We start from the raw sequence: 12,309 nt of genomic DNA, 5'->3' as shown, positions 1-12,309 counted from the left end.
AACCCACCAATTCAGCTTGCTAAATTGTTTTATAAATGTGTTTTAGGTTCTTGACTCCTTTGAACACCTGCCACCTCTCCCAGAATCACCACCGCTGTTACCTGAACTGGTAGACAAAATCCGAGACACACTTCCTCCCCAGAAGCCCGAGCTCAAAGTAAAACGGGTCCTGAGACCCAGGGGCATTGCCTTGACTTGGAACATTGCCAAAATCAATCCCAAGTGTGCCCCCGTGGATAGCTACCACCTCTTCCTGTGCCATGAGAACCCTAATAATAAGCTGATTTGGAAGAAAATTGGAGAAATTAAAGCTTTACCACTCCCAATGGCCTGTACTTTATCTCAGTTTTTATCTTCCAACAAATATTATTTTACTGTCCGATCAAAAGACATTTTTGGGCGATATGGACCCTTTTGTGATATAAAATCTATTCCTGGATTTTCTGAAAATCTTACCTAAGGGAAGAGTATTCAATAGTTATATATTGTACTACATTTTGTTTTGTTTTGTTTCATATTTGAGTTGTTTGTTTACAATGTTTCTTTAAAACTATTGATGTCTTAAAGGGACAGTTCAGATTGTGAACCCTTTGTACAGGGACAGTCCTCTTCCCTATGTTGTAAGTGGCCTCTAGTTTCATGATTTGCATTCAGGAAGTCCTTCCAGTGGATCTGTTCTAAGACATACACTATCATGGACCTGTGTCACTAAGCTGTGTTAGGTACACTACGTTTGGTGACTGACTGTGTATGGAGTTGCTGCTTATGTCAGAAGCGCTAGATGCAGGTAGCCACCATTTCCTCTGTTGACAATCAGCTTTTAGTGACTTGCTTGTGGTCAGTGTAGGTACAGGAATATTCAGCTCTTTACTGAAGCCAGATCATCCGCGGGGTGCATATCCACCAAGAAGTTATGAAAATAGATGTCTTCCCATTCTGTTCAAATTCTGAGGGCTATTAATCTGTGCCCCCTCCCCATCCCCCCCCCTCTTGCTTTGGGCCATGTCAGTCATTTGGGGAAATAAGTAGTCTAGAGGTTTCCCTGAATTGGTTTGTCTACTTACATATGTAATAAAATTAGTTAAAAATTGTGTGCTGGGTACACAAAAAATACAGAAATAAAAAATCTAGCCTACTATTTCAGTTGGAAAGTGGAGTTGTCTGCCTTAGATTTAAGGCTTTACTTTGCTGACACCGTGGTGCGACCCTTTGCTCATTTCCTGGCTGCCTCACTACTTGGAGAAGGAGCATAATGCTCAGGGGCTCCCGCAGACGCGTCCTGCTTACCTCCGTCTGAGGGAGCGCTGACGTGAGCTGTGGCTCGACAAGGAGCCCAGGAAACTCACTCGACGGAAGTCAGTCAGGACCCAGTGGGACAACTGTGGATGAGCAGCTCTAGGACACTGAGAAAAAAGAAAACCATTAGTGTGAGCTTCTGTTCATAAGAGGCACTCTTTCCTGGTACACAGTGAAAGGTCGGGCCTCAGAGACCGTGAGGTTGAACAGCAAATGGTTTTCCTTGGCATTTTGTGAATGCCTTCACATCTTCAGTCATAAATAAAGCTGTTATTTTTCAGTCTCCTGTGTCCTTACCTTTTAAAACATGATGACTGAAACAGCCAGATTCTGAACTGAATTTGCCGAAATGAGCTGCCCTCTGTGAGGTCCCATTTCAGGCTCAGAGCAGTGGAGGGCGTCAGTTTGGGGACAGCTGCACGCTTGGGTTGGCATAGATGAGATGCTCACTCATTAAGCAAAGCCCGGAGACTTGACACTGTAAGTAAGACTTGGGTGTGAACTACCGGAGTCAAATTGCATCCCAACCAGCAGATCTTCTGGAGTGTCGATGGGTGCACTGGTCTTAAGCAAAAGTACTTTTCATGGTAATAGGAGGAGGAGGAATGCTGATAGCATCTTAGAGCTGGTGGCTCCAGAAAGCATTAATGTTCCTTGCCTTTTGGAGGGACAGGGCAAGATCCTCAGCTGTTACCCATCAGGGACACCAGAAGAGAGCAGTCTGGGGACAAGACCCAGGACGTGGCACAGTCACACAGTACCGAGCAAAACCCTGCACCTCCACCCAGGAAACATTTCACATGCTTTTGGTGGGAAAACTTTATACCTCCTTTAAGCAACAGAACCAAACTCTGATGAGCTAAAATTGACTATATTGAGAAAAGGCAATGGGGCAGTTCATGGAATCACCAGGGAGCTGAGCGACTCGGGCTTGGAAAACAGAAAGGAAAAAAAAGACCCTTTGCAACAAATTCTCATGAGGTCTCAAACCTGAGACAGTTGATGCAATGTACAGTCTACCACATGATGATATGTTTAGATGTTTTCTGCCCGTTTTAAAGACGTGCAGACAGGCCCAGGGAGCTTAGGCGGCTTGCCCAAGTCACGGAGATCCGCTTGTTGAAACACAGCGCCCTGGTCCCGGGCTCCACCAGCGGTGCTGCCTCGTGGGGACGACGGGCGAACAAGAAAACCTTCCCACCAGCCTTGCTGCCTTGTGGATCCAGAATCGAAATCCCAGACACATCTGATTGGCTTATCCTAGAGCATGTGTCAAAGCTGCAAGGTGAACAAGAAAGCAAGCCTCTGGCACTTTTGGTCAACGGGAGGTGTAGCCAGCTTCTCTTGACACTCAGCGTGGGTCTGTTAGCTCTGGATCATGTCCATGTCCCTACGCTGGAACTACCTGTCCCCAGGATGTCCTCCCCTGGCTGGTTCAAGTTTAACATTGGTCACGAGACATGGCATGAGATTCGGAGCAGAAGTGAAACAGCAGTTCTCTGCTTTACATTCTGAAGATGGATACGGTGCATCACCGTGGCTACTTCCATCCTCTGCTGGAGCCTGTCCAAGCACAGGGCGCATCCGTGATTCCTGTGGCTTCGAGGCCAGAGGCAGTGACACACAGACACGCTTCCAGTTTGTACCTCCTCTTGTCCACGTCCGTCCTTTCTGACAGCACCCAGCTGACTGCTGGCGACTTCAGACTCGACACTAGAACCAGAGGGAGCAGTCTGCATAGGCTTCTCAGCTGGCTCCCCCACACTGGGATGAGTCTAGGTCTGCAGCTTCAGTGGTCCCCTCACCAAGACCGTGGGGGCCCCCAACCCAGGAGGCGAGCAAGGCCTGACCCTGGGAGCTGAGCAGGACAGTAGCTTGTCCAACTGCCCTGGAAACTGCACGTCTCGTACGTTGTCCTCATGGCACAAGGAATTCACAGACAGGCCCTTGGGTCTGAAAGCCAGTTCCAGCGCTTACTGTGGTGTGGGCATCTCTCTGAGCCTCCTTTTTCTCAATGTGTAAAACAAAGACAGTGCTGACTCGTGTCTCCCTTTCTCTTTCTTTCCTTATTTAACTGGTTCTGCTGCCTGAGATCAAGAACCCTGATAGATTCAGGGTCATTGCAAGGAGTTAACACGATAATATAGAATACCTAGGACAAAACAAGGCCTTATTCGTAAATAGTAGAAAATGGAAATACCTTTTTTCCCAGGTAACTGCTCATTTACTGGGGTAAGAGGGTCAGCAGGAGACGGCATGTCAAAGGAGGCCATGGAGATAGAAGGAAATCCTTTTAAAACTCAACGTAATGTGAACACAGTCCCAGTGTGAAGACAGAGGCAGAGACGGGAGGAATGTAGCCACAAGCCAAGGAACGCCCGGAGCCTCCAGAAGCTGGAAGAGGTGAGAAGGATTCTCCCCTGGAGACTTTGGAGGGAGCACAGCCCTGCTAACATCCTGATTTCAGGCCTCTAGCCTCTGAAACTGTGAGAAAACAGATTCCTGTTTTAAGCCACGAAGTTTGCGGTAATTTGTTACAGCAGCCCTAGGAAAGCTAACACAATCACTCTTCACTGGGGACCACGATATGTTTAAAACGATGACTCCTGGCCCTACCCAGTGTGCCGGGGAGGTGGGGCATCCGGGTGCCCCCAGACACGCACACTGGCTGGGAGGTGGTGGTACGCCCCCAACAAGGAAGAGGCAAAGCCCTTGTCGGTCATTTCACAGTGTCTTCCTTCAGCGAGATGTGCCCAGCATCATGGCATCAGATGAAGGCTTTATCTTTAACTGGCAGATGGCAGCTGTTGAACAATAATCCATATCGAGGCTTCAGAGAACAAAGAGCCTTATTAGAGGTCTTAAGAATTGCAATTCAGGAGAGATTCAGGTGATACCGAATGAGTGTTCAGGGAGGAGGTGGGGCAGGGGTTTATAAAGGCAAAAGCCACAAGGTTGTTAAAGCTGTCTGGCGAGAATTATGATTGACACAAAAGGGAGATATTTGCCCTTAAAGGATAGGCTGTAACGAGTTATTTAGGGTAAGGGTCCAATAAATATCTTGAGTTCCTGGAACATTGTGCAGATGTTCTGGATGCCCGTGTTAACACAGTAAGTGGTCAAAAAGTCAGATTCCATCCAGGCTGAGTCCTGCTAAGTCCCACTTCCTCAAAGGCCCCCCAGCTCCATTTCAGAGAGCTCTTTTAGCAATACTCTCTCCATTCTGATTTTCCTTTGACACAGCTGAAGTGGCAAAAGCCCCGAGATACACTCACATTACCTATTACCACAAATCCAGAGGATGGAGTTAAATAATTGAACTTTAAAAAACAAGAGAGTCCTATAATGCAGACAAATCTAATTCAGTTCCTACCTTTCAGCCTCATGAGATTTTCTGCGGGGAAGGATTGCAGCTTCTCGATTTTTTTTATCCATGTTGAGAGAGATCGGAATTTACCACCACAAAATATGCCACTTTGGCAATAAGGATTATGTTGAGCTGAAGTCATTCGAGAAAACCAGAGACACGGAAGGAGCTCTCTCCCCTTCCCTTTTCTGCCTGAAATCAGGGCATAAATTTCCCTTTGTAAAGGTCTGCTCCAGTACCAGGATGAGGTGGGATGAACCTGCATAACAGACCCTACTAAACCACCCATATTTACTGTATATTTCCTAGTCACCTACCCACACGTTACCACCCCTGGGAGCCCAAAATCCCTTTCCTTTGTTACTTCTCCATAATTTATCTCCCTTCATTTAAAGCCCTCCAGTCCAACCGCTTCTTTGGGTTTTGTTGCCGAAAGATCGCCCCCCCCCCCCCCCCGCCCCGGTCCCTGACGAGCCAAATAACCCAGAGACAAGGTCTTGGAGCTTAGAAGAAAAGGCAATTTTATTTCTTCGGCGGGCAAAGGAGACTCACAGCAGGCTGGTGCCTTCAACACTGTGACCCCCTCCTTGGGGATGGGGTGGGGTGGTTATACAGCCACAGCTCAAACAATAAAGCATCGATAACCATCAACAGAATCATTTTCCCATCAGAAGACAGGACGATGTCATGATGCCTCCAGGTGACCAATTCTGTAGAGGCCAGCGGTTAGATCTCTTTATCTGGTAAGCACTTAAGGTGTGGTCTTCTTGGTAATTCAGGCTATTTTGTAAGGTTACAGTCCTGCGACCTTCTCCTTGGAGATCGACTCAGAGACCAAGCATGATTATAGCTATTGATTACTGGAATAAAGTAGAAGCAGTGAGATCAACAGCTTTAGTTTTAACAGTGGGCCTGGAACTGTGAGTAGCGACCGGTCAGTCAGGTCAGTTGACCGTTTTAAGGGCGAGCATAAGAAGCAGCAATCTGTTAGCCTAAGTGCGGCCATTTTATTTATCTTCCTTCAGTTTCACTTATTTTCTCTGAAACCTTTGTGCCTATAAAAAATATTAAAATTTGTATTCCTTTTCTCCTGTTAATGTCTCTTGTCAGTTTAATTCGCAAGCTCCGTTCATGGACCCTAAAAGGGAAGTGGAAGTTTTCTTCCTCTACAAAGTGAACTGTGGGTGGTGGAACTATGCTGGGGCAAAGACCGCCACTCGCTGGGCTCTGAGCACCCACACGCATGGGCAGCGTCTAAGACGACAGTGGCCACAGGCATGACAATGGGTGGTAGGTCTTAACAGATAAGCTGTTTAGATGGTGGAAAAGGACAAAACTCAGCTAAAACTCAAACCATCAGCGGTCAACAAGCAACAGCTCTTACACACAGACAATGAAATAATGATCTATACACCAAGATGTTTTTCTCAAATTTCTTTGAAAGGAACAATTTCTTATCATTTTAAAGTTATGGCTGGGGGTTTGTGAGATTGAAACCGAGTAGGACCCCATGGGGCGTTTCTGGTGGCAGACCCTCCAGGTCCCCTGTTTCTTGTTTGTAGGAAAAAACGCTTTGGTCTTCTAGGCCTTCCCCAGGTTCCAAAGAGCAGACTCAAGCAGTTACTAATTAGAGAAATGAGGGAACCAGAAACAAAGGAAAAGCAGTCAAGCAAGAAAGGTAATGACAGCTTAAACAACAGGTCAGCCGTGAACCAGCCGCAGGACCCCAGTTCCTCCTCCAGGGACAGACAGAACAGCCTGGTACACACCCTTGAGTTGTTTTACAGAAACCAGGGCCCCACTGCATAGAAACTGCTGACCACAAGCAAGCAGACCCCAGACTGGTTGGAGTCAGAAGGTTGACTGATTCCCTGAACACCTTCCCTAATCTCACCACCAACCAATCAGAAGAATGTCAATGAGCTGATCGTGCACCCTGCAACCCTAACCCCTCATGTTGCCTTTAAAAGTCCTTCCCTAGAATGAAACGATGCCATTTGCAGCAGCCTGGACGGACCTGGAGATGATCATACTAAGTGAAGTATGTCAGGCAGAGAAAGACAAATACCATATGATATCACTTATATGTGGAATCTTTTGATAAATTTGTGGGCAGGGGTTATTCCTCTGAGCAAAACAGAGGCCGGGCTTGGATAAGCTGGATTGTAGCCCAAGACACAGGAGACATTCTTAGCAGCAGTGTTAAAAGGTTTATGACTTGGCAAAGGCTTGGTCAAGACATGCAGCTCAGGCAACCCAAAACTCGATCTTAACTCATTGGTTAAATTTTCACAATGAAATATTCATGTGTTCATTCATCAAAGAATCTACCAGATGCCAGACACCGTGCCAGGCACTAACATGGAGAATAGAACCGAACACTGTCCCTGCCCTCTTGGAGCTAGTCGGGGACACAGGAGCTCAACAAATAAAAAGTGTACACATGAGATTTTCGGAGAGCGATTCATATGGTCCGTGGGGAAATAAGGGAAATCTGGTGAGGCGAGATGGGGGTAGAGGGAGGTTATGAGAGACAGGCTAGTCAAGGAGGGCTCCTTGGAAGAGGAGGCACTTAAGCTGAGGCCTGACGGATGATAAAGAGAAAGGCCTGAGTGTCTGGGGGAAGAAGGGCTTGTACCAGACCGAGGAGCTTAATGCACATCAGGAAAGTCCCCTGAAGGAAGAGGATTTGGCTGAAAGGAGGAGATCCCACAGGACAATGAAATGCAGTGCATGACCCTGGCAGACCCTGGATTTAGAAGACATTATTTAGACCTTGGTGGAGTCTGACTGCGGACTGTGTAGATAACAGTGCTGCATCCACGTTAAATCACCTGAAAATGATCGTCGTGTTAGGCTTCAGTGGGAGGATTCTCTTGTTCTTGGGAGATACTGCCCAAGTCCTTGGAGGCAACGTGCCTTGCTGTCTGCAACTAACTCGCACATGGCTCATAAAATATTTACACACAAAGATAAAAGCAAATGGGACAAAAATGTTAATAGTCAGGTGAATCTAAGTAGAAAGTATATGACTGTCCATTAGTTTATTCTTGCAACATTTCTGTAGGTGGAAAATTTTCAAAATAAGCAGTTGGGGGATAAAACAATGGATTGTGAACTCTTAGGGTCTGTGGAGGGTCAGGTAAGACCCCTGGAAATCCTGATTTAGCTGAAATCTGCAGAATGGGTAGAACTCACCAGGTTAAGAGCACAGGGAAGCATATTTGCAAGAGGCAGGTGGGTTCAAGACAGTCTGTGGTCTGGGGGCTGTGGCAGGGGCTAGACCATGAACAGCAGAATGCGGAGGACCTCCCAAGCCACTTATCCTTCTGCGTGGCCTTGACTCTCTCCCCTACCTGGAGGTGGAGTCTGTCTCTCCACTTGCCTGGCTCTGGAGAAATCTAGGATTGCTTTGACCAACTGACGATGGAAGCAATGCTGTGCCATCTCTGGGGGCTGGCCAGGCAGCCTCTCAGGACATCAGCCACCACGTAGGAGGTGCTACCACCCTGAGATCACCAGGCTGTGGGAAGCACAGGCCATGAGACCCTGGAGGACAAGATGCCACATGGAGAGAGGGAGCAGTGAAGAGGCAGACCGGTGAGTGAGAAAACCATCCTTGGAGCAGATCCTGGGTTGCAAATGCCCCAACTAAAGCCACGTGGAGCAGACGAACAGCCCAACTGACTCCTGTCTGAATTCTGGACCCACAAAGCTGTGGGCAAAAATGTAAGTTATTTTAAGCCACTAAGTTTGGGGCTTGTTTATGAAGAAGCAGCAGCATCTGGAACACTTCAGAGACTGTTGTCCATGTTAAGAAGTTTAGTAATCTCAGAAGTCACGGAGAGCCACTGAAGCTCTCAACCCAGATGGGTGACAGGACCAGACCGGAGGTGGTGATCACTTAGGTTGCCATGTACAAAATGGGCTGCGGAGGTGGGGGTGGTGATGGGGAGGGGGAACCCAGGTGATGAATTACAAGTCTGTCTCAGTGGTCAGGGCAACACGACAGCAGCCCTGGGGCTGGGTTTGTGGAAGTGATGTCCAGGGGCAGGGGAACTGAAGGATAAATACTTCCCAGGGAAACATCAAAGCAGATACCAGCCCCAGACCGCAGGGTTCAGTTATTCTGCCTCCAGGCCACTAAGGAGGCCAGAATAAATGTGCTCACCCTTCTTCCTCCAGGAAAAAAATAACATAGCAGAAGAAAATGTAGAATGACCACAAAAGCAATCACCGGGATGATTTCTCTGGGAAATATCTGATTTGGGGGTTGGGGGAAGGAAATTTTATCTGACCAGATGAAAACAAATTGTTTTGATTTATGACTGATATTTTAATTGAACAGAGAAATGTACAGAGTCCAGCTCAATAACCAAATGTTGAGGCTTTGGAATGTTCGCGGTTTACTGCTTTGCGTTCAATGCCACAAATTTCATCCCTTCAAGACCTGAACGAACAATCTGGGAAGTGGCCACCAGGTGGCAGTAGTGCCTCTTCTCCACATTTCTGAAATTGAAATTAAACCTTTTTGGCTTTCTTGGGGTTGAAACCCAATCGACGGTCATAACACTACCACACAACGAATTTGAAATATGGTACCAGTGTAGCAAGACTTCAGCTAATACCTAAGTACAATGTGATCCTTTCCTCCCAGACCTCCACATTGATTCTCAGTTGATTTTGAGTTTTGAGGCAAAATTTTAAACTGAAATTGCTTTTCTAAACTTAAAGGTCTGAAGCTCTTCCCTGTCTGTGTTCTCCACTCTGGCGCTTCCGTTCTACCGAGAGACAAAAGCCCTTGCAGGTGAATTCTACCATCCTCGATTCATTGCGTCAAATTGGAATTGATGTAGATTAAAGGCAGTTAGTCTAAGCTGAAAACACAATGCAAGCTGAGACAGACTCAAATCTCAGTGAGACTATGGAAGCAATTTACACTATGTTGTCTACGAAAATAATGTAAAGCTTTTCTGAGGGACTGGATTGAAAGTGGCAAAATGAATAGTATAGAAACTTACCTTATCGTCCCCATCTGGCCCCTCCCCTCTCCCCATAATAAATCAGAACAGGACAAAGCTTTCCAGAACTTTGCAGCAGTGTGCAGACATAGATTAAGAGACCAGAATTTAAGACATAGATTAAGAAACCATAGATTAAGTAGATCAGAATTTAAGCAGCAGGGAGGTTTGTGGGAGGGACCTGGGTAACACAGAATTGTGCTGTAGGCTAGAGAAGGCTCAGAAAAGGGCCCAGAGAAAATTGGAGGGACGGGGGCTGATGGAAAGAATAAGACGAATCTGCTCGAGGGCTGCGTTTTTCACCCTCACGGAGCTTAGGAGGGTCTAGGAGAGAAACACTGAATGGTCTGGCTTGGGTCACATGCCACCAGACACCTTGATCAACCTGCTATCAGATTGCCCACAGGCAGGGAGAGATGATTCCAAAAGGAATTCAGGGTGTTGTTACCAAAGCAAGGGGAACTGCATATTAGACGGCCAAAAAAAAAAAAAAAAATCCCTGTCAACATGATTAATAGATATTTTGAAAACCTATAGACCATGAGCAGGGGGTGGATTTCCTTTCTTTTTACAATTTATCATTTTTGGTTGGACTACACTGAAGTCAGGTCACTGCACTTCCAAACCACCTCTGAGGTCCACACTGTTTATCCTGCTCAGTGAGACAAAGACGAGAACCAGCAGAGAAGAAAGGAGGTTTAGGTGGGATGGACCACGGCCACCTAATTTGGGCTGTCTGGCCTAGTTTACAGCTTTAAGCATCCCGTGAAATATTCCCAATTGCGATCCACCAACATCATTCAGTCCAAACCCCTGGAGAGCTCATGCAGCTGGCAGATTCCAGGGCCCCACCCCTTGAGGGTCCCACTCCACAAGTCTGGGACATGCCCAGGAACCTGTATTATCTACATGCTCCCCAGGGAATTCCAAGGTGGCGAGTCCTTGAACCAGACTTCAAGAAATCCCTTTTCTCCTGCCAGCAAATTATAAAGACTTTTCCATATACAGTGAGACAGAAATTTAGGCTAAATCTGAAATCAGTTGAGCTGCTGGCGGTATCTGGCAAGTCGCACATTTTGCCGCATTTTGCCCATTGGCTGTCTGCCTCCGTTGCCAGAAAACAGGCCAAGCAAGACGGAGCCTGGAACTGGAGGCTGAGTCATCCAACCTTTAATAGCACTCTGGTCATTGCGTCAACTCACCCACAGGCTGGGCAGCAGGAGACACCTTGCTAACAAGCAAAGCAACTCTCAGAGATCCTGGTCTGCAGTTCCCGCTGGAGGCTCCAGATCCCTGCTTGGAACTCTGGCAACCATGCTTTCCCAGTAATCCCAGTTCCAGCAGCTGCTCCACATCCTGGGTCCACACTTTTCAGCTCTCCCTGGAACTCCTCCTCCCAGAAGGTCCATCTTCCATGTGAGCACAGTCACCACCTCCTCCAGGAAGCCCCTACAGATTCAGTCCTGCTGTTTTTGGCCTCTGCCCACCCTGGAGACTTCAGCACATCCCTGAACCAGTCCATTTGACTTTTTTTTTTTTTTTAAGTTGTGGTTGGTAAAAAACAAAAACAAAAACCATATAATATGAGCTCTACCCTCTTAAAGTTTTAAGTGTACAGAACAGTACTGTTAACTCCACTCTGCTACACAGCCACTCCCTAGAACTTTCTCATCTTGCATGACTGAAACTCTGTACCCATTAAATAGCAATTCTCCATTCTCTTCCCCCAGCCCCTGGCGACCACCGTTCTCCTTTCTATTCCTATGAGTTTGACTTTTTTAAATACCTCATGTAAGTGGTACCAAGGTAGAAACAATCTGAATGTCCATCGATAGATGAATGGATAAAGAAAATATGGTTGTATGCAGGATGGAATATTATTCAGGCATAAAAAAGGAGATCCTGTCCTATGCTACAGCGTGGATGAGCCTGGAGGACGTTATGCTCAGTGAGATAAGCCACCTGCAGGAGGTCAGATTCTTCCCAAGCCTGACTGCCGGTTGACTGCACCTGAGTTATATGGTGGTAGGAGCTGGGCTGTACCTGGAGGACCTGCACGAGCATCACCTGTAGAGTCTCAACAACTTTCACACCCCGGCTGTTCCCCAGACCAATGAAATGGCAACAACCTCTGTGGGATCCAGGCTTCAAAGTCTCCCACGCAGTCCCAGCATGTAGCAAGGCTGAGAACCCAGGATTTGGAGTTGGAAAATCTGATTTCCAGCCTTGAATCTGCCATTCACCTGGTACGTGGCCAGTGATGAAAATAATGAGACTCACAGCCCTCGCTGAGCCCTGCGTGTAGGCTCCCCGGCTGTTGCTGGCATGGCTGTTCCCATTTTACAGGCTGCAGAGGCCCAGAGAAGTCAAGCAGCTTGCCTGAGGTCCCACAGCGGGAAACGCTGGGATGGGATTTGAACACAGGCAGCCAGCTCACTGGGAAGAGTTAGCCCTGGGGCACAGGTCTCATTGGTCCTAGTGAGGTATTTCCAGATGTCACACCTTATTGTGAGAAGGGCTGGGGACCTTTCAGGGTCCTTTTGGTTGGGGGAAGGAGCAAAAGACCATCCGTCCCAGGCTGCCATAGGATGACAGAGGGTGACAAAGAGGAAAAGCAGGCTTCAG

The 12,309-nt window shown here is 47.3% G+C and overlaps 1 protein-coding gene across 11 annotated transcripts in view; it reads left to right on the top strand.

The window, feature by feature from the left end:
• Positions 1 to 1,576, top strand: part of ATF7IP2 (activating transcription factor 7 interacting protein 2) — a 46,664-nt gene extending 45,088 nt beyond the window's left edge. For all 11 annotated transcript variants that reach the window (XM_032460819.1, XM_032460818.1, XM_032460817.1 and 8 more), the window contains one exon: positions 47 to 1,576. In XM_032460819.1, the coding sequence (XP_032316710.1) occupies positions 47 to 460 (414 nt within the window). In that variant the 3' untranslated portion in view covers positions 461 to 1,576. The remainder of the gene's footprint in view (positions 1 to 46) is intronic.
• Positions 1,577 to 12,309: the final 10,733 nt, after the last annotated feature.

The sequence above is a fragment of the Camelus ferus genome, chromosome 18, assembly GCF_009834535.1.
Source record: "Camelus ferus isolate YT-003-E chromosome 18, BCGSAC_Cfer_1.0, whole genome shotgun sequence".
Lineage (NCBI taxonomy): Eukaryota > Metazoa > Chordata > Mammalia > Artiodactyla > Camelidae > Camelus > Camelus ferus.
The sequence above is the reverse complement of the archived record's forward strand: the minus strand, read 5'-3'. Positions and strand labels throughout refer to the sequence as shown.